The 20,979-nt window shown below is 41.4% G+C and overlaps 1 protein-coding gene across 1 annotated transcript in view; it reads right to left on the bottom strand.

Annotated features, from left to right (window-relative positions):
* Window positions 1–209: 209 nt before the first annotated feature.
* Window positions 210–20,979, bottom strand: part of PREX1 (phosphatidylinositol-3,4,5-trisphosphate dependent Rac exchange factor 1) — a 220,634-nt gene continuing 199,864 nt past the window's right edge. Inside the window, exons 27-40 of the mRNA XM_083446700.1 lie at window positions 17,150–17,238; window positions 16,648–16,730; window positions 15,501–15,591; window positions 14,739–14,867; window positions 11,583–11,624; window positions 10,919–11,136; window positions 9,095–9,194; window positions 7,889–8,032; window positions 7,223–7,337; window positions 6,369–6,435; window positions 4,942–5,129; window positions 3,779–3,881; window positions 3,129–3,196; window positions 210–1,717 (exon numbers count right to left, since the gene is read on the bottom strand). Coding sequence (XP_083302826.1) covers window positions 1,675–1,717; window positions 3,129–3,196; window positions 3,779–3,881; window positions 4,942–5,129; window positions 6,369–6,435; window positions 7,223–7,337; window positions 7,889–8,032; window positions 9,095–9,194; window positions 10,919–11,136; window positions 11,583–11,624; window positions 14,739–14,867; window positions 15,501–15,591; window positions 16,648–16,730; window positions 17,150–17,238 — 1,480 coding nt within the window. The 3' untranslated portion in view covers window positions 210–1,674. The remainder of the gene's footprint in view (window positions 1,718–3,128; window positions 3,197–3,778; window positions 3,882–4,941; window positions 5,130–6,368; window positions 6,436–7,222; window positions 7,338–7,888; window positions 8,033–9,094; window positions 9,195–10,918; window positions 11,137–11,582; window positions 11,625–14,738; window positions 14,868–15,500; window positions 15,592–16,647; window positions 16,731–17,149; window positions 17,239–20,979) is intronic.

Below are 20,979 nucleotides of genomic sequence, written 5' to 3'. Positions count from 1 at the left end.
TTTTATTTTTAATGCACTGTATTATTTGGAATCAACGAGATTGCCAGAATAAGCCAGGGTCTGAGGCTCATTTATTGTTGAATGTTCATTTTTCCCAGTAACCATTCTCCATCATTTAAAAGTCAAGGCTGCTGCTGCTTTAAATGCCTTCCTCAACCAGAGTAGGAACATACAGTTTTCAATGTAACACAATAAATGAAGGATTGGACTGTTAGGAAACATTGGAGTTTATTAAATGCCCTATTTTAAGCCAAAATCAAAATATCCCTCTTCTGTGTGCTAGATTACAGAAGCCACTCTAAGGAACTTCCATGCATGCCCAACGAAAAGCATTTCAGAGGAGACTATGGCTTTTTAGTCTATTATGATATAGAAGAATGTTAGTTTTGTCTTTATGCCCCTTAATTTTTTTTGTATCTGGGTCAACATGGATGATTCATTTAAGGCACTCACTCCAAAATAATGTTACTTCTGGCCTGAGATTGCTGATATTTTTCATTACATTGTAGCAAGTAATTTGGAAGCAAATTACTCTGCTAATGATAATACTGATCAAACAGAAAACAATTCTAAAACAGGGAAAAATAAAGTACATTATATATACAACCATGATTTCATTTTAACTTACAACCCACTGTAATCTATTTTCTTTTCTTTTCTTTAAAAAAATGTATTAAAGACTACTTAAATACTGCAAGGTTTTAAATAACGTAACAATATTTTCAGTGAACTGAGATCTACTACGTATCTGCCAGCATTATTGGCCCCATTTGAAACAAATACTTCTTAAATTTAAACCTTGTGTATAAGGAAAAAGTTCCAAAACAGATACTCCATTCCACATAAATAAGTATAGTTTTGTCCTTGCTTCAAAAATGCTCAGCTGTTCAAATTACTGGAAAACAGAGCTGTGGTTGCTTCCCCTTTCATCATATCTTTCCATTTCAGAAAGAATCCTTCATTGCTAAATCTCCCTTGTAAAATATTGTTGTATTTCCAGAATACATAATGGACCATTAGTAAAAAGTGTTAATTGCAAACCCTGAACTTTACAGTAAAAGTTAAAAGGAAATTCTCGTAGAAAGTCCTATGGAATGTGCACTCTGCGGAGTAGAGTCTGGTTCATACGGGGCTGAAGTGGAAAATGGCTCCTTGGAACAAACCAGAGATGTGTGCTATTCACAATTTCAAAGTGCAAGTTGGTGTGTTTTTCTTTTTAAAAAGAGTGTTTGTGAGGCTCTTGTTCAAGGCCACTAGCCAACACTGTGCAGGAAACTGGATGAGCGTCCAAAACAGCATGACAGGCAGACGATGTGCTTCACTTAGATTTGCTAAGTCCACAATGTCCAGTCAGCACCGCAATCAATTCCTTATTGCAGGGTTTTGTCCTCCTGTCATATCCTTCCTGGTACTGGGCAGAAGTTATTCCTCAGTTTCAGAACTCCTGCAGCAACCAACTGCAAAACAGGGTAACCAGGCCTGCCTATATAAAAAGGCAGGAGATGCATGGAAAGGCAGTTTTAGTGCACCAGACTGCCTAGAAGCACAGAACCCACAACCCTCCTCTCTCTTCTGGACTCAGCACCATGGGCAAAAGGTAGGATCAGTGCTCAGGAAGCATCGCTCTCTGCTGAACGCTTCTGTGATTCCGGGACATGGGAGTTTCCTTCACTTCTATAAATCTCCATCTGCAGGGGGTTGACACAACTTGTAGATTCTGTAAAGGCATGACATAAAAAAAAGTTGATGTTACAAAAGGGACGCTAATGGGCAATGGAATACAGTCATACCTTGGAAGTCGAACGCAATCCGTTCCGGAAGTCCATTCGACTTCCAAAACGTTCGGAAACCTAAGCGCAGCTTCTGATTGGTTGCAGGAAGCTCCTGCAACCAATCGGAAGGCGCAGAAGCCCTGTCAGACGTTTAGCTTCCAAAGAATGTTTGAAAACTTCCGGGTTTGTGGCGTTCAGGAGCCAAAACGTCCGAGTACCAAGGCGTTCAGGATCCAAGGTACGACTGTGAAGCAAAAGTAGTTAAAATAATTTCAAGTGATTTCCATCTAAGGGCAACAGTGACACTGCGAACACAAAGAGGAAGGTGGGACTGGTGACAGGAAGAGTATGACAGGCAAGCCTCTCCACTCCAGATCCCCTGGGTTTGTAAGCCATGAGTTGTGGCTTTGGATAAACCATTCTTCAGTCCTCTGATATTGTTTTGGGTAACCTTCCTTCAGCGCTTAAACATCTCAAAGTCCAAAATCCATGTGCTTCTTACTTCTTAAAACGCATCTTGACATAAATCATTTTAATGATCAGACTGCTTTTTAAAACACTTGCTGTAGCCCATAGCCAAAGCATTAGCTTATGAATTATCTTTGCTTATCAGTTGTCAGTTCTGCTACTGCAGCATCTCTCCATTCCTCAGGCAGCTGACAATGCCCTGACAACCGCAAGATAACCATCACAAATTTATTTTATACAAAATGGAGCTACCTGTTGCTATTTTTCTAGAAACAGAGGGGCCAGAACTGAGTTCTGGCTGAAAACAAGCCCTGCAACTACCCAAAAGGGCTAGGAGGAGTGTGCAAAGACTTGAAGAACAGCTACAAAAACCCTGCTGCAATCTGTAAAGCACAGTATACACTAGATTGGAGCAGTGTTAAATGTAATATTAGGGATGGACTGAGTTGCCACATTCCACGTCACTTGTGCTCAACTCAGAAATCCATTCCTTCCTGGGTTTTGCAGTTTTCTTTCTTTCTTTCTTTTAAAGTACAAAGCCCTTCATTTAAGCTGCATGCATTTTGTACATATCTCTATGTAAGAAGCACGTTTTTCAATGCATTCATTTGTAAAGCACACAATTTGTGTGCTTCTTAATGAAAAATACTTTTTTTTCTTTTTGCACTGAAACTACACAGCAAAATATGGAAGAGGAATCCAACTGGGATTTGTATTTTGATCCGCAGCCAAGTCTGGGAGTATTTGTTGGGGTTCGCCTGCCGTAAAAAGGGAACTGAATGAATGTTTCCCCTTTCCCTAATATCACAGAATCAGATGTGTGTATATACGCAAAAACCTGAAGATGCATTTCTTCAGGTGAAATCCTTGCTGTATAGAGTCGCCTACCGGGGTGCAGACTGTGGCATCTGATCCATCACTTTCAGATTTTTTGCAGAGATTTCAACTCTTGGTCCCTAAAGAAACAAAAAACATTAGCTGGTGTGTTGGCAGTACGAGCGAGAGAGTGCAGCCCTGGAGAAAAACCCTGAAAGACAAATATATTACTTTTCTTTGAAAGCACTCTAGCTTCAGCTACCAGCTTTGTAAAGCACCAAGGTAGTCCATTAGTCATCTGTGTTTACTTAGGATGAAAGAATTCCCAAAGCACTCTGCAACTGCTCCAGCCCAACACTGTAAGATTATCACAATATATATGCTGTAAGCCGCCCAGAGTGGCGGGGTATTTATTATTTTTATTATTATTAAACAGAATGAAAACAAGAATATGGACACCATGCACAGGACTTTGAGTACAAACGTGGTATAGACCACTGCCCCTTTAAGCATAAATATTTGCAATGGGCTTATTTTTCTACTATGTCTGTTTTTGGATACCATTAATGTAATGGAACATACTGACATTCTGCATGTGAAAATCTAAGGGTTTAGGACTTGAGCACAATCTACGTCCTTTGGATATACACAAAAATGCCCCGTTTGAAATATTTGCAGCTCCTGTTTTCTTTTTTTGCATTCACTCCTTCATAAAGGCTTACTTGTTTTCTCATGATGTCTGTTGCCTGCATGATACACTTAGGCAGGAGTCCGTGACTTCGAGCCAGTATAGCTGCTTGTTCCAAGGACACGCTCAGCGTACTCCTAAAAACAGAACATAAAGAATGTCACTTCTAGAAGTCAAATGCCTATTCGTATAAAGTGGCAATCCTATGGTCCCTGGGCCACAGGACTTTTGGATCCCCCTATCTGAGGGTGGATGGAAAGGTCCACTCTCAGACAGGGAGATTTGACCTTGCAAGACTCCTACCTATGAACCCTCTTCTACATCCAGGACATCTCCACTCTCCACTCTGATGCCAGATAGAACAAAAAGGAGGCATGTCAGGATGGGCTGTGGCTCTGCAGGTTTCAACAGCCTCCTGTTCTTCCCGAGTGTGGGAGAAAAGCTATGCAAGGCCTGTAGCTGGTGCAGTTTATTTTCAAAGGACAACTGGCTGCACCTCATTCCTCCCTGTCCCTTTGGATTTTTCCATTTGAGGTTGTTGGTTCCACCCACCCCCACCCACCAGCAAAACCAATTTTCAAAACCGTTCTTTCATTTCAAAGGTCCTGCTTTCTCTGAGTTCCAGTTGAAAACTGCATTGGTTTATTTCTATTTTAAATGGCAAATCTTTACAGTTTCTCATTACTGTTTTTAATCCTGTTTCCATGATAGTTTTCATGGTGAGCGTTTTAACTTTGCTTGCAAAACAGAAACAAAAATGTGGAACTCTGGACAAGTCAAGCGAAAGGTAAAGTAGTGGAAACAAATAATCATGTAAGTATGTTAAAGGCACTCCGTACATTCAAAGTTCAAGCAAGCCAAAGGTGAAGGTATAAACTAATTTATTCCAGAGTAACCTCCTCTGAGAAGCAGAAAGTGAACCTAAATAACTTAGGTCCAGTGCTGAAACATGTGTCTGTAGATGGTGAGTCACATGATTTCTCCATGTGCAAACAACACAGAAAACGGGATGCTATATTCTCCCTGACATCCAACTTTTATAAGTAGAGGGATTGTTTCTATTTTTGAATGAAGAAGCAATCAGTCATGTAAATCCCCACGTGCAATGGCAGAGCCCAGGGATCTACCAGTAGGTCACTTTCAAAAAATGTTCATTCCAGAGGAGCACAACATTTGTTTTGATTTAAAAGCTCTCACCTTTGCATTCCAGTGCCGCACATTACAATCTGGCAGGCTCCGAGGCGATAACAGAGTTCAGAGGATATAGGCAGCAGTCCAGCCCCTGCCACGTAACTACTGGAATATCCCGACTGGCTGCCTTTTGTGCTGACAAAAGATTTCATTAGTCTGCAAAGCTCATCCATTGCATTGATGGGACGGATAAGCTACAAAAGAATACAAAGGAAGAATGCAGCAGTGAAGCATCTGTACCTACGGGCTCCCCTGCCCTCAGTTATACCCAGTCTAAATGCTTATGCCAACAACCTTTCATCAGAGCAGCTTCCAAAATGGCAAGTCAAAATTGTTGTTTGCCACAGGGGATTTAAGGCCAAACTATACATTACACTGGCACTCCCAGAATAGTTTTCTTTTTTGTAAAAGCAACTATATCAGGGCCAGAGCATGGGGGCGAGTTGGGGATGGTGTCTAAATCTTTCCTTGTGCAACATCAGACGCTATATATACTTTTCCTTGTTTATTTGTTCATTTTCTGACATTTTTATCAAAAACTATTTTTTAAAAAAACCGTTACACCCCTTGTTTACATTATTAGAGACATAAGGGAAAATTTACAAGCTTAAAATGTTAAGCCTGTAAGCTTTATTTCCCATAGCTATTAGAAGCTTCAGGGGGAAATATAGATTGGGGCTGCAGCAAGGGTTAAGCCTCTGCCCCCAGTCCAAATCAGGCCGCCTTGTAGGTTCTTTCACAAAAAAGAAAGTTACGTGGGGAGGTCCAAACATGGCAGTCTTAAGTAAATATAGTTGGTCCTTATAAATGGGTTAATGGGGACTTGGGGCGGCATTTTACACAAGCACTGCAACAATCCTAAACTGGCAATTGAGTCTACACTCAATAGGGATCTGTAGCTACTGTTCGTTTGTCAAATTTACCTTTTACCTTTTTAAATGTACACTTGAAAAACTTAAATGTGTGAGAAGGTCCAGAGGACATTTGAGAAACTGCAGATATGAACTAATGGGGTTTATGTTACATTTAGGGCTGCCTAAGGCAGATGGACCTCCACCAGGTATGGCTTTTGCCGCGTGAAGTCTGCTTCCCTCTGTCCTTGTTCCTCTACCATCATATATATTCCAGGCTCTGACTCCAATGTGGATTCCTATGACCCTTCTCCATGCTTCAGGCAAGTATAGCAAGCATCTCACAGTCCTAGTAAAAAACCTAGCAGATCCCATACTCCTGCAGCCTGCTCACCCCAACTCTACACAGAAGAATAGGCAGCCAAGAGAGAAGTGGCTTTGTGACTGCCACATGGGCCGGCCAACCAGAGCTGTGCACAGCCAGCTTCTCCTAGAAATAAGGAGCACTGGTTGCTCCTGACCTCAGCTCGGTTTGGAAGTTTGCACTTATTGCACATATGCCAAGAAGTGTGGTTTCTGTACCTGATCAATCTTCACAGCTGTGGTGTTGGAATCTGTAGGCAGGTTGGATCTCTCAAGGTAAAATGTCCTGAAAATAAGAAGCAAGCTGTATTAGGTTGTGGTCATCTAGTTTCAAGCATTCCTATAAGACGTTTCTTCCTAAGGGGCATGGCTGAGGAACAAGTCAACAGAAGGCTAGATGTGGCTTATCAAATATGTTTTTGTGGCCCAAGGAATGGTGCCAGAATTATAAGACTCTTTACTTCCATTAAACATGGTCTGGCTCATTGTCAGAAGCTGTTCCTGGCTTCTCCTACTCTTTTAAAGGGTTCATGGTGTAGGGTTTCCGCACACAAAATGTCAGGTAAACAACTATGACCCCATTCGCACATTACAATCTTGGGACCAATAAATCATGTTTTATTGGCCTGAGAATGAGCTTTGCCCTCACTTTTCATTCTCCCTTCCGGCATCTGGCTTTCATGCTTATATCCTGGCCATGTTAATCCATACTATGGCATGCCATCCAAATTCAGAAATGATGGTTTAAAGTGCTGTTTACAAACCAGCATATGAAACCAGAATCAGTTACTAGAACATTTGTGTCCTGTCTCCAATTGCTTTCTCTCTTTCTTTTTGTACTATGTACATTTAAAAGGTTCTCTTTCTTTTATTTAACACCCAAACAAAACTTGAATTAAGAAAACCTCAGTTCAAATGTATGGATTTTCTCTCAAATGAACAGGCTCAGATGGCAAGCACCCTGGGACAGGGACCGGCCTTCATGTACGCTACCATGTAAAGAACCACCCAGACTGATAAAATCTTAATAGCAATAATAATGTACAAACAACATTCTTTGTATGCCACAATACCTGAGTTTGCGATAATACTGCTGCACCTTCTCAAGAGAGGTGGAATTAATTTGCTGTTGGAGCTCTTCTAGAGAGGAACCATTTGGCTGGGACTGGCCTTCCAGATTTTCAAGGGCTGTAATGATTTTAATGAAAAACATCATGTATTCATTATAAAGCTCACCCGTTTCTGTTATTTCTTCTGTCACCACCACTATTATACAATGTGAAAGTACACTAGACTTCTTAGAATGCTAAGTGGTTTACAATCCTGATCTTTATTCTCCCTCACCATGGCCCCATGAGGCATGTTGCCATTGCACCCATTTCACAGATGGTGTGCCGAGACTGAGAGTCCAATAACATGGAAGGCCCATGCGTATGTGCAGATTATAAAATAAGCTCAATGTGCCTGACCCTATGCTTACCCTCATCCTGTCAGCATTGTGAAACGGTTTTCTAACTGGCATATTCTGCCTGCTTCAGATTAGGTTTGAGCGTCCTTAAATTTAATTTACACTGTCTCAGACTTTGCCTTGCAGATTTAATAAGCTGCCAAAGAGCCAAGAGCTGGGGGCAACATTCATCTTTATCACATAAAGCTCAATTACGAGCATCATCCACCCCAATTACATTATAGTCAGTGGCTTAAAGGAAAAAACCGAACAAACAGAATTTCGCCTGTACCTTTTGTGAAGAGCACAGCATGCAGCTTCAGGCTCCCTCCATTCTGAAACCGGGAAGGCAGTTTGGAGAAGTAGTAGCTGTCTAAGTAAAAGAAAACCTTCAAAACCTGCCTGTTGCCTTCAACATGGTAGAAGACATGGGTATCTGGGGGAACAAAAAGACAGGTGTTGGAGACTGAATGAGCTTTTAGAGAGAATTGTTTTTTTAAGAAACGACCAGTCATCACTGTGCAATAAGAGGTACTGTGGCCTAAGCTCTGCTGAAAGTTCCATCCTCTGTCTTATCACTCTTGCCTCCTAATCCAGCTCATATGAGAGGGGTGGTTACTGGTGAGAAAAACATGCCCTGTTCACGCTATACTTCATTACTATAGTAGCAACAATATAAAACAACCAGCAACAAAACAAAGCAAAGAGTTGAATTAAATTACATTGCAAAGATTACCTGGAGTTAGCTAAACTGACGGATTTAATAAAGAGAAAACCCAAGAACATGGTCAAGAAACAGTGGGATTGTCTAAATGAATACTTACAACACCAGGGCTCAACTACCAAAATTTGGTTGTGTTTGGACTAATCTTGTGAAGAATATAAAGAATGTAAAGTGAGAAATTAAGGAAAACTTACAGGAAGGATATGAAGAACAGAGGTTATGGAGACTGAAGTATAAAAGACATGCGGCGTAAACGGTGGAAGTCTTTTAAAACATTTTAATTAAGACTGATATTTTGCAAGATGGAAATATAAAATTGTGTGCAAGTATAGATCTGAAATTGTTGTTTATGGTGAACACTTTTCTATTCTCTAAATTTCTATTTTTAACTTTTCTTTCTTCTTTTATTCTCTTTTTTTCCTTCTTTTTTTTGAATATTGCTTTACAGATGTATAAATAATTATGTTCATGTGTATATGTATAAAATTTGTTTCTTTATTTGCTTTCTTATTTGATATTATTTTCTTTTTTGTATTTAATAAAATTTAATAATAATAATAATAATAATAATAATAATAATAATAATAATAATAATAAATTACATTTAAAAGATTAGCAATGCTCTTGCTGGGTTTCAGCCAAAATTGCAACTTTTGCAGTTTTTAGTGCAAGTCCACAGTCTTTGTGAACTAAGTCAATGGGACACACAGGGGATATGTCAGTGAACTGCAGGAAAAAATACAAAGATATGGGGAAGAAAAGGCAGGAACTCACTTGCAACGAAACACTCATCCAGTTGCCTGAAATAAAAAGCAACTTTGTCCAGCTCTGACAAAGTGGCTTGAATATCTTCCAGCATGGTTCGTTCCTCTTTCTGATTGAGAAAATAAATAAATAGAGAAAGTTAGATGGGCTGCAAATAAGAACACACATGCCCCTTTTCCCAAGGAATCGTGAGAAGAAAGATAGATTCCCCCCCCCCAACTTAAGCAACACAAGTATCAGCTAAAGGGCGTTTTCTGCCACATGATTTTGGTTAAGGCTGCATCTCATCCCATCTTTTACATTGCATATTTAATTTGCCTACATCATTGTTCTTTTAAAATGAAAAATATTCCAGCAAAAAGGGAAGTACCAATCTCTGTGCAAAAAACATGATGAATATCCTTCCAGCCATAATTTTAGCATCATTTTTCAAGCTATTCCATTTCCATATACCCCATCTATATAGCCTAACCACGCTTCCCTCTTCCCTCTCACTGCTTCTCCCTTGCACACACATTTGATGCAATGCAAGATACAGCTTCTCGCCAGCAGAGGACGGAAGACACCACACAGTTTGCCACCCGTCATTGCCTTTCCTGCAGTGCTCTCTACGCAGCACCAGTATTCAACCTTTTCAGACACAGGACCCACCTTTTAATACTACCTGCAACATGGGGTCCACTTTTAGTCTAACCGCACATGTGCATCTATCTTACTTTTGTCCCAGAAGTGACCCAAATCCAGACGAGACAGGCCTCCAGTACTTTTAATAGTTTCATGGAATGGGGAATTATGGAAGTATGTAATGCGGGGGTTGTTGTTGTTTAAAAAAGGTTTGGAATGTAAGAACTGACATATTTTTAATCAGACCATTGGTCCACATGACTGGTGGCTCTCATAGATTTCAAACAGAGGTCTTCCAGACTTGCCTCAAAATGTCAGGTTTTGAATCTGGGACATTCTGCATGCAAAGCACACACTCTTCCACTGATCTGCATTTACTAAAATTCCCTCTTAACTATTAAAACTTAACTGTGTAAAACGTGCAGGGGTAAGCAAGGAAATAATAAAAGAATCAATTGAACAATTATTCAGCTATAACAACACAACAAGACGGAAGAAGTAAAAAATTGAGATCACACAAGGGTGAAGGGGAGTGGGGGTTATAGGGGAATTGATAATATTATTTATAATATAAAATTTATAATTGCATTGTATTTATATATAGCAAAGTCTAGAGTAATTAGGTATATTTTAATTTAGATAACTGTGTAATAGGCTTTTGCTAGAAAACAAATATGGATTTTGAATTTGATGTTTGTAATTTTTCTTTTTGGTTTTGGAAATAAAAACAAAATAAATAAATAAATAAAAGTTAACTCTGTTCTGCTTTGCAGCTGGTCATCTCTCAGACAAACCCTGGACAAATAAAACGGTTGCAATAAAACTGTCGCAAAACCACCCACCTCAGATTGGAATGAACATGGGTTCTGAAGAACCACGTGAATAAGCAACATGCAACCCGTCAAAACAAATTCACAGGACGTGTACATGCCCATTATATTTCTCACATCTTAGGAGCACTAAAGCGAGTTGACACAGATTTTGAACCGAAAGTTGGCCCCAGCCTCCTTCACAGTAGCCAAGTGAACATTCCTAGGGCCCATTTATGTTTAAAGGAAACGATAATATACAGCAAATAAAGGCAGTTCAAATTTCTCACAGCTTTAAAATGTAACCAGGGCAGGCAGAACAACTTGGTCTGGAGATGGGTAAGAAGAAGACTGTAAAGTTCCTTATTTATTTAGCTAGCAAACTGTAGTCCTCCCTTACCACAGAGGGGGAGAGCAAAGACTGGTAGTTGAGCAACACCCCCGTGGCTGCTATCTGCTCCAACCACTTCTTGCTGGCTTCCCTGCTGCTCTCTTCATACTCCCCGTTGTTATTGTATCTGTAGTTGAGAGCCCCCAGTAACTGCTCGGAGAACGTGCAAATGGCAGCCACCAGAGCCTGGCAGAAAATCGCGTCTCGTCTCAGCTGCAGCTCAGTGTCTGGGAGAGAGAGAGGAGAACACACAGGAATCAGGAGTTATCATTTGCTTCATGGCATGAGCCCAATGCCCAACAATGGTTCTGTATTTCCTACTCTCTTCATGTGCACTGTGTAAGGTGCACCATAGTAACCCAAGCAACGAAAGCTTCCAATCTACATCCATGTTTTCCCCCAAAGGAATGCTCAGTTTCCCACAACAACAGAGAGCACATGGGAATGGAAGGACTGTTGGCCTATAAATGGGGTGTCCAGTTATCGCTGACGTGATATGCAAGGATAATAACTGTTGTTCTGCCAACACCACAGCACTATCAAATTTACAGTGTTTAACGTTTAATGACTTTTTCTCTGAAATAGAAGGAAAAGGTTCTGGTAATTGCACACCTGTCCCTATAGCACAGAAGGGGTCATTTGCAAACAGCAGCAAATCAAGGAGCTGCTTTACCTGTACATTTCAGCAACGCCAAAAGCAGCTGGTTCTTGCCATCTAGAAAGGAAAGAAAAAGATAAACCATTTTTAAAAACAAGTAAGCACAATCACATTCCACTTAGCTAAGTGCTGAGTCCCAGTAAGAGATGTTGAAATACAAGCAGACTTGGGAATGGCACCCCTTAGCCTAGAACAGGAGTTCCCAAACTGAGGACCATAAGCTTCATTTATCATTGGTCTGCAGCTCGTCAGTGAAGAGCACTTATAAACTGAATTCTGTTGAACAACTCAGAGGTTATTAAGGAAAAAAATGATAACAACAAGAAGAGTGGAAGATGGGACTTGTGAAATATTAAAGCAGCAGAAATATGAGATGATTGGACCCTCTCTGAACTCGAAGCATGGGTACCCCCAACAAAAATTTAAAATTCGGCAAAATATTTGGATTGTTATGATATGTATTGATATAATTCAGAGTAATTAATGTGATATGATTGGATTGTTAAATAAAATTAATAAAAATTATTTAAAAATAAATAAATAAACTGAATTCTGTTGAATTCCATATATTCCAACTATAATACGATAAAATACAACATACTAAATTAAAGAAGCAATGAAAATGCAATTAAAATCATGCAGCAATTTAGCACAGCACATTGCAATTGCTACAGCAGGCAGGAAAAAACTTGTATGTGGTCCATCAAAACTTTTCAAGTGGACCATGAGGATGAAAGTTTGGGGACCACTGTTCTAGAAGGCTTTGCCCCTTTTTCTCAGCTATGCATGGGCTAGATATGGTTACTTAATGGGAAGGAGAAGTTGCTCTGCACATACTCTTTGAAATTACTTCATAGGCTTCCAGCATTCAGAAACTGCACCGAAAACAAGTTCCAGGTTGGAGCCCTGACAAATCCTGGCCCCAAGAAAACAATTGTTCACGTGCACAAACTAGGAAGGAGGCAAAAGCTCCAAGTGTGCTTAATAAATCCAAAATACTGTAGCAAACTGTACCTTCAAGCCCCAGCCTCAATGTCCCTATGCATGCTGGTGGCACTTTAGATCTTTGTGCATTACAAGTTCCTGATCGTGGGGAAGCTTCTAAGCATGTTCAGCTCAATGTGTGAAGTGGAGTCAGTGTGCCAGGACCAGAGGTGGAGGAAGGGGGGTGAGGTTGGTGAAGGCCACCCTGGTTGTCACCACTGAAGGCGGTGACAAAAGGCCAGGCGGCACTTACCGGGGGCCTGCAGTGTGCCCGAGCCACACATCTCTCCTGGGAGAGACACAGTGGCTTGAGCACGTGCAGGCTCCATGCTGCCTGCGCCTCTGGCCAGGACACCCCAGACCCCTCCCCTGTTTAAGCCCTTATGTATTTACTCTAATGTTTGAGGAGACTTAAGAAACTTGGGGAAGTGGTGGTCTAAGTCAGCGGAGCCTATCTTTGGTCCTCCAGACATTGAACTACAACTCCCAACACCCCTGACCATTGGCCATGCAAGTTGGGTGTGATGAGACCTGGATAACATTTGGTGGTCCAAAGGTTAAACATCCCATCGTAAGTACAGATTGCACTAATATTTTGGAATCAAACACACCTGAAGCTGCTCTGTATTCTGATTTATGTCTCTTACCTAGTTCTTGCCCATAAAGTGTTAAAGACAGGATGCTGGGGGCAAGACATGTCTGCATACCCAGCCCCCAATAGCAGTTCACGCTGTCACACATTCATTTGGGTGCCTCAAGGGGGTTCTAGACTCAGTAAACTCTTCAGCTTGAAGAAATCTTTGTGTTTCTTAATGAAAGCAGATCAGAACTACTCTCCTTGTTCAAACTAAAGCACAGGCCATTTCCATGTCAGGAAAATGGCTCAACATGGGAACTCCCCAAGTTTATTTCACAATGTGCAAAAAACAAATGTAGTCAAGGGATTATGACATTATTTGGCAGCCAGGGTGCTTGTCCAGAACTGCCCTTGCACTTCCTCTTCCGGTGGAGGATTTCGCTGGGGAAATTCACATACAGTGGTACCCCGCAAGACGAATGCCTCACAAGACGGAAAACCCGCTAGACGAAAGGGTTTTCTGTTTTTCGATGCGCTTCGCAGGACGAATTTCCCTATGGGCTTGCTTCGCAAGAGGAAAATGTCTTGCGAGTCTTGAGATTTTTTTTTCGCTCCCCACCCCCTTTTTCTAAGCTGCTAAACCGCTAATAGCCTTTTAGCAGCTAATCCACTAATCCCTTAAGCCTTTAATAGCCGCTAATAGCCGCTAAACCGCTAATCCGCTAAGCTGCTAATAGGGCTGCTTCGCAAGACGAAAAAAACCGCTAGACGAAGAGACTCGCGTAACGAATTAATTTCGTCTTGCGAGGCACCACTGTAGTCAAATTTGAGTAGCATATTCCAATGAAAAATTAGATGGAATCTAACAAAGGAATTATTATGAGCCTAACTTATGAGGTGTGTCAGTTTCAGATATAGAATCATAGAATTGTACAGTCATACATCATGTTACGTCCGCTTCATGTTATGTTCTTTCAGGTTGCGTCCCGCGGTGACCCGGAAGTACCGGAAAGGGTTACTTCCGGGTTTCGCCGCTCATGCATGCACAGACACGCAAAATGATGTCACACACATGCACAGAAGCGGCGAATCGCAACCCGCGCGTGCGCAGATGCGCCGCTGCAGGTTGCGCTCTTTTCATGTTGCGAACGGGCCTTCGGAACGGATCGTGTTCACAACCAGAGGTACCACTGTATAAGTTGGAAGGGATCCCAAGGGTCATCTAGTCCAACCCCCTGCAATGCAGGAATCTCAGCTAAAGCATCTATGACAGATGGCCATCCAACCCTCTGCTTAAAAACCTCCAAGGAAGGAGAGTTCACAACCTCCTGAGGGACGTCAAATGATCTCTACTTGGATTGCCCACAGGGAACAAATCTCATCTGTTAGAAATCTCATCTGCTAAACACAGGCCAATTTTGTCTCATCAGAAATGTTTTCAGCTCATGTCAGTACAAAGGGTGAACCCACCCAAAACTGATCCAGTCCAATGAGTAGAAACCCAGATTTGCAATAAAAGTAGCCCAGCTCAATCCCCGGTCCCTCTACTACCCTTTTCATAATACTAAAATAAACCAAAGAGCTTTCCCCCAGCAACCCTTTTCACAGACCTTCCACATATTTCTGTATGGTCTCCACAAGGTTCTTGATGCGAAGCGGAAGGTTCCAGGGATCTTCTTGGATGCTGATTTGAATCTTGTTCCTGCTCCGAATTGTGGTTTCTTCTTTCTGCTTAAATTCTGCATAAGAAGAGGGACTTTAGGCCGGGCAATTGAGCAATGCCAGAGTAGTTCAAAACAGCACCTGACTGCATAATCCCAACCAAGCCTTTTGAAAAGTTGGCTCTGATGAAAAATTAAAGCTGCCCAGAGTGGCTGGGGAAACCCAGTCAGATGGGTGGAGTACAAATAATAAAATTATTATTGTTATTTTATTAAAATACAACATAACTGGGAGCCTGTACAGAACAGCAAAACTAACCTGCAGTGAAGCAATGCAAACATATAGATATATTAAAGCAGTCAAACATACAATAGGGCTGGAAACTGGATCTGATGAGGAATTAACGGCTACCACTGAGAGCAGCAACACAGTGTCTTTTCCTTCTATATCTCCCCTGTAACATGATGTGATGTCAATCACATTCCAGGTTTTCCTATCCCCGCGCTCAAGAAAGGAGGAGCGAATTCACACATCAGAAGGAAAGAAGGAAGGAAGGAAGGAAGGAAGGATGGAAGGAAGGAAGGAAGGAAGGAAGGAAGGAAGGAAGGAAGGGGAACAGCTGGAGATTTAGCAAGTTGCATCTGGACCTAGCTGTAAAGTTCTGAGAAAAGCAAGATTATCCTGGGCACATGATGTTCTGGCAAGTTTACCTTGTAAACTGTGGTCCATTGGAAAATGTTTTGTTTCTTCAAAAGCCTTGTTTATTACTGGTCCTTTGAGAAGGGCATTGATAGCATCCACCTGCAAAGAAGCACATTTAGTGAGTCTTGAAAATTCTCCAAGAGTTTCCAGAGAGGTGTTTTTTGTTTGTTTTTTCCTAGGGGAAACCATGGGTAGTAACACATCCCATCAGTGCGAGAATTTCTGCTTACACAGCTCCTTCCCGCATGTGTGCCCCATGCCCTCCCCAAATCACAATAGCTAAATGAAGCCTCCAAGACCAGAGGGAGTATATTTTTGAACACCATGTGCTGGGGGAGAACAACCGAAGACAACTGTCATGCTCTGAGGCACTCCAGATGAAGCCAAGTAGATGAGCCATGACCCGAATGAGCTACAGAATATTTGTTGAACCCCATCACAGAGAATGTCAAGAAAAGAGCACCCAATTGCTAGTCAACATTACTGGTTCCTAAGCATCTGCAAGAGCACGCACTCTAAGAGAGTATGGCAAAAGCAGTGAAGTCCCCTGTTCTACATCATCAGCGTTTGTGTCACTCACTGGGGAGAGTTCTGCAGAGTTGGGCAACTGTTGGATTATATATTACAAAAAAAAAAAAAATTTAAATGCTGAAGGAGGCCTCCGAGGCTTCATCCTGATAGATATATTGAGCAGAGCATTAGCCTTCCTCTAGAACACTTTTCTATCATGTTTTTTTAAACATGGCAGCACGCACATCTGGGATGTGGCAGCACTGGGGATGATTGGTGTACTGTGATATTTTACTTTTCTTCTTAAAAAACACACACACCTGTCAACCGACTTGGTTTTGATTTGATCATATTTTATATACTTATTATTAAATATAAATATCTACAGAAAAGAGAGCCAGTGTGGTGTAGTGGTTAAGAGTGGTAGTCTTGTAATCTGGGGAACCGGGTTCACGTCTCCGCTCCTCCATATGCAGCTACTGGGTGACCTTGGGCTAGTCACAATTCTCTAAAGCCTCTCAGCCCCACTCACCTCACAGAGTGTTTGTTGTGGGGGAGGAAGGGAAAGGAGAATGTTAGCCGCTTTGAGACTTCTTCGGGTAGTGATAAAGGGGGGTATCAAATCCAAACTCTTCCTCTACTCACCTGGTTAAATAGATGCTCAAGGCAGCCATGAAGTTTGTCTTGTTTGTCTGAAGGAATCCTCATGTCATTGGGGAGTTCATCACCTAATGGTGGGAACAGTAAAACTTTGGGCTTGTTTTCATGCAAATATATTCCAATGAGAAGAATGTCAGGAGCAAATGCCTATCTAGAAATTTAATATATAATGACAACAGCAATTTTTAGGTCAACCACCCTCCTTCTATCTTTCTGAAGGGGTGAAAAGGAAAGAAGGAAAGTGCTCTAAGAACCAAGATGAACAAGATGACCCAACTGATTTTTGAAGTTTCTCTTTCCACTTGGACATAGCGTATGACATGGGCTTTTTTAGTTCCATAAGTCTGCAAGGAGGGTGATTGCTATGGGAACACTAACAAAACACAAGTGAGCAGCTGAATAATAGACTGGCATCTACTGAAGCATTGGTTCAACCCTTCTTTATTAATATTAATGGTTTCATTATAGAAGCACAGCATTTACTCACCTGATCCCATCTCATCACTGCCCAAATAAGAGCTGTTACTCCGTACGCTGGTGTAGGAAAGCACAGAGTCCCGGTTACTGTTGCACTCACTGGAAGAAAAATGTGTAAAAACTAAGAAACTCTTCATATGCAGAATTTCAGCTATGCATAGTTAGCACCTTTGGGGGGGGGCATATCCAAGCGCATTCTTTCAGTTCTATCCTGCCTGTCTCCAAGGGTTTAATGTAGTGTACAATGAACAATGGCCCTCCTAACTCAACACAGTAAGAGGATACTATCCTTTAGTGACAGCAAACTTTTGAACTCTGTCCTAGAATACTTCATCTTTCACTGCAGAACTGTAGCATTACTCTTTGCTACCAGAGCTCAGGTCAGTGACTAAAGACAAGGGTTAGAAGTTCAAATTCTAACCCAAATTTAGTTGATTCTTTGAGAGCAGGGACTTCGTCACTGAGCTTCAATGTTCTGTTGACTGACTCTAAAGTTCAGATTTAACATAAAACCACACTGTTTTCTATTAGCATGAACAGTGATGGAACACTGTTTTCGGTACCTGCTTTGTGACATTTCCAGGTGTCTCCCTGGATGGTCACCAGGACAGTCACTCAGCTATTCTGCTGAGTCCAGACTTCCCTTAAAACTACCTGCCACTGCCACCTTCTGATATATCTGGTGAGATATACTTGCCATGGAATCCATCCAGACCAGAACAGATTTAAACATAAACATACATTTTTATTAGAGAGCATCTGCAGAACCAGTAGAAGAATTCGTAAAGCGTTCTAATTTCCCGACCTAACGTACCTATCCTGTCTTCTAACTTTCGTTAGCCATTGTTACTCTTTTACATAGGAGTCAAAATGAGTCACATGCCAATGGTGAAAAGAAGCAAGAGTATGTATCAATCAATCTAAATATGACATCTGTGCAGTAAGTTCGTTTCAAAACACACCCCTCTATATTTTCCACCAAGGCGAGCAAAAAGGCATTATGAGAGTTCAAGGTCACATTTTGGCCAGGCGAAAACACTTATGGAGGCCAAGATGCATAGCCACTGAGGAGTGTGGCCTGGGAAAAATCCCAAGAACCAGACAGGGAGGTCTGGAGGACCGCATTTGGCCTCTGGTCCTGACGTGCCACAACGTTAACCAATCAGATGCGACTGGAGGCACCTTCTCTGAATGGGATATAATTTATACAACACTATTTAAATGAACATTGCAATCTTTTAAATACGCTCAAAGCTACCCCACAAGGGAAGTCTTTTCTGATCCCGTGTTTGTTTGTTTGTTTTTAATTCCTCTCCCACAACAAACACTCTGTGAGGTGAGTGGGGCTGAGAGACTTCAGAGAAGTGTGACTAGCCCAAGGTCACCCAGCAGCTGCATGTGGAGGAGCGGGGAATCGAACCCAGTTCACCAGATTACGAGTCTACCGCTCTTAACCACTATACCACACTGGCTCTCTTCTGCTCCCATGTTGAAAATGGGAAATGAAGGTCCAAGGAACCACAAGCCCATTACTCTGGTGATACCTGCATTCACATATGTGGGATTCAAGTCTGAAACTCCATACGCTGGGCTACCACAGGGGCCTTCTCTATGGAATGGGCCCTTATGAGAACTTGTTAGCTCTTTGGATACAGAGACATACCCAGAGTGTTGGACTAGGACCTGGGAAACCAGGGTTCAAATCCCCACTTGGCCATGAACCTCAGTGGGTTCACCTGCATCTCAGCCTTTCCTAGGGTTCCTCTTAGGGTTGTTGTAGGGATTGAAAAATGATGAGCAGGAGAATAATATGACATGATATTTTTGTCTGTGTAGATCTGCAAGTTGTTGCATCTTAACAGCGTAACAACAACACAAACAATAAATGCAATAAGCACAGGATATCCAAGAGCTGTTTCATCTCAATCAAAATGACAAGGGTGAAGGAGAATGCTCCACTTGATTTCTGCTATCAATATAGAAGTTGTTCTCAAAGGTATCTATTTCTCTTAATATCTGAAAGGGATATACTACACTATGTTTAGGAATGTTAGGAAGAGACAAATGGCTATGAAAGGTAAACTGATTGTCCGAATCAGATCTCGTGCAACAAACCATGACTAATTCCAGCTAGGTATCTTCTTAGCTGCGCTTTACTCATTCTTGTAAGCTCCGGGATATCCATTTTCTGACCAAAACCAATCAAAACACATTTGATTCCTTCTTGAATTGCTATAATATAGGTTATGTATGCTTAATCGTCTGAGTCTAAAAGAGGTAAGACAGAACAAACTCTCTCATCTTTCATTTAAATTCTGAAACAAGTGACAGCTCCACTGGGAATCTGCCTTTGATCTCACTGTGTCATCTAGGACAGATTAGGCTCAATTATGGAACCCATTAAACAAAACCCAGCACAGGAATAGGAGTCATATGAAAAGCTGAATAAAATTACTTCTATTGCATTAAAACAAATTCCACTGTGAGTAGGTAGAAAAACCCTGAAGATACACTGCCAGCAAAAGATTAGCCTACCACCCACCAACAGCTTTTCTATGGAACCAAAACTGAGGATTTAAACCATGCAAAATGTGCTTTTGACATGTTCAATGCTCGGCTCTTAGAGGAAATAAATGATGCTAATTCCTGTGACTAGGAAACTTGAAGTGCTAGAAATAGCACTTCTAATTGAATTGCCATGGCCTATTTTCTTTAATGCACAGGTTGCAAAACACGCTGGGGATTTTCTACAAACGTTTGACACTTTTTGGCTACCGCTCAGTAGCTTTCTTTGTTTGGTTGTCATGTTGAGAGCTCTGCTTCACACAAAATTCCATCTCCTTTGCCAACAACACAGGAGAAATACTCAATGTACCTGGATCACTATGCTCACAAGAATCCTAAGGCATGACATGTATGTGGAAATGAACAGATCTAAATTGCATGTTTAAGAGGAAGGGGTCCCCTGTTACTCCTCCCGGATTAGAAAGTCCAGTATCGGAGAAAGAGCTACCATCCAACTAGCGCTTGAATCACTGCAGCAGGAAAGAAGAAGAGTTTGGATTTGATACCCCCCCTTTATCACTACCCGAAGAAGTCTCAAAGCGGCTAACATTCTCCTTTCCCTTCCTCCCCCACAACAAACACTCTGTGAGGTGAGTGGGGCTGAGAGACTTCAGAGAAGTGTGACTGGCCCAAGGTCACCCAGCAGCTGCATGTGGAGGAGTGGAGACGCGAACCCGGTTCCCTAGATTACGAGACTACCGCTCTCAACCACTACACCACACTGGCTCCCCAGAAATACAGTTCAAATGTAGATCTTCTGATTGGGCTTTATGCTTCCCTTCTAGCACCAACCAGGGTGATCTGTCAAAATATCGCTATTTTGGGGTTTTATACTGATTCATCGTCTTTGTTTTTTAAAAAATAAATTTTATATTATACACTGCTCAATATTTATTTACACAAAGTGGTACATAAACATTTTAAATATCACACAGTTAAATTTTAAAGCTTGAACGGTGTGATATTTCACTAGGTGACATATATGCCATGAGAAGCAGCTGGTCACTTATGCCTTAAGACAAGATTTTCAGACACAAATATTTTGGATCTCTGTTTTCCAAAACCAACTGAAAAACAAGAAAGCAGTGTAAGGGGATGGGGAACCTGAAATTTTATTCTTTTACTGTTTTCCACTTCTGAGTCTTCTGGGTCTTCTGGGAACACAATGTTCATAGACTTGAATAGAAAAGACTTCTCTGTAACTGCAGCTACTAGAAGTGCTTCCAAGCTACCTGAAAACTTCTGTGGTTTTATAGTGCTATATTACAAAGGCAG

Source organism: Podarcis tiliguerta (genome assembly GCF_965153285.1).
Source record: "Podarcis tiliguerta genome assembly, chromosome: 6".
Lineage (NCBI taxonomy): Eukaryota > Metazoa > Chordata > Lepidosauria > Squamata > Lacertidae > Podarcis > Podarcis tiliguerta.
Note: the sequence above shows the minus strand (reverse complement) of the source record. Positions and strands in the feature narration are given on the sequence as shown.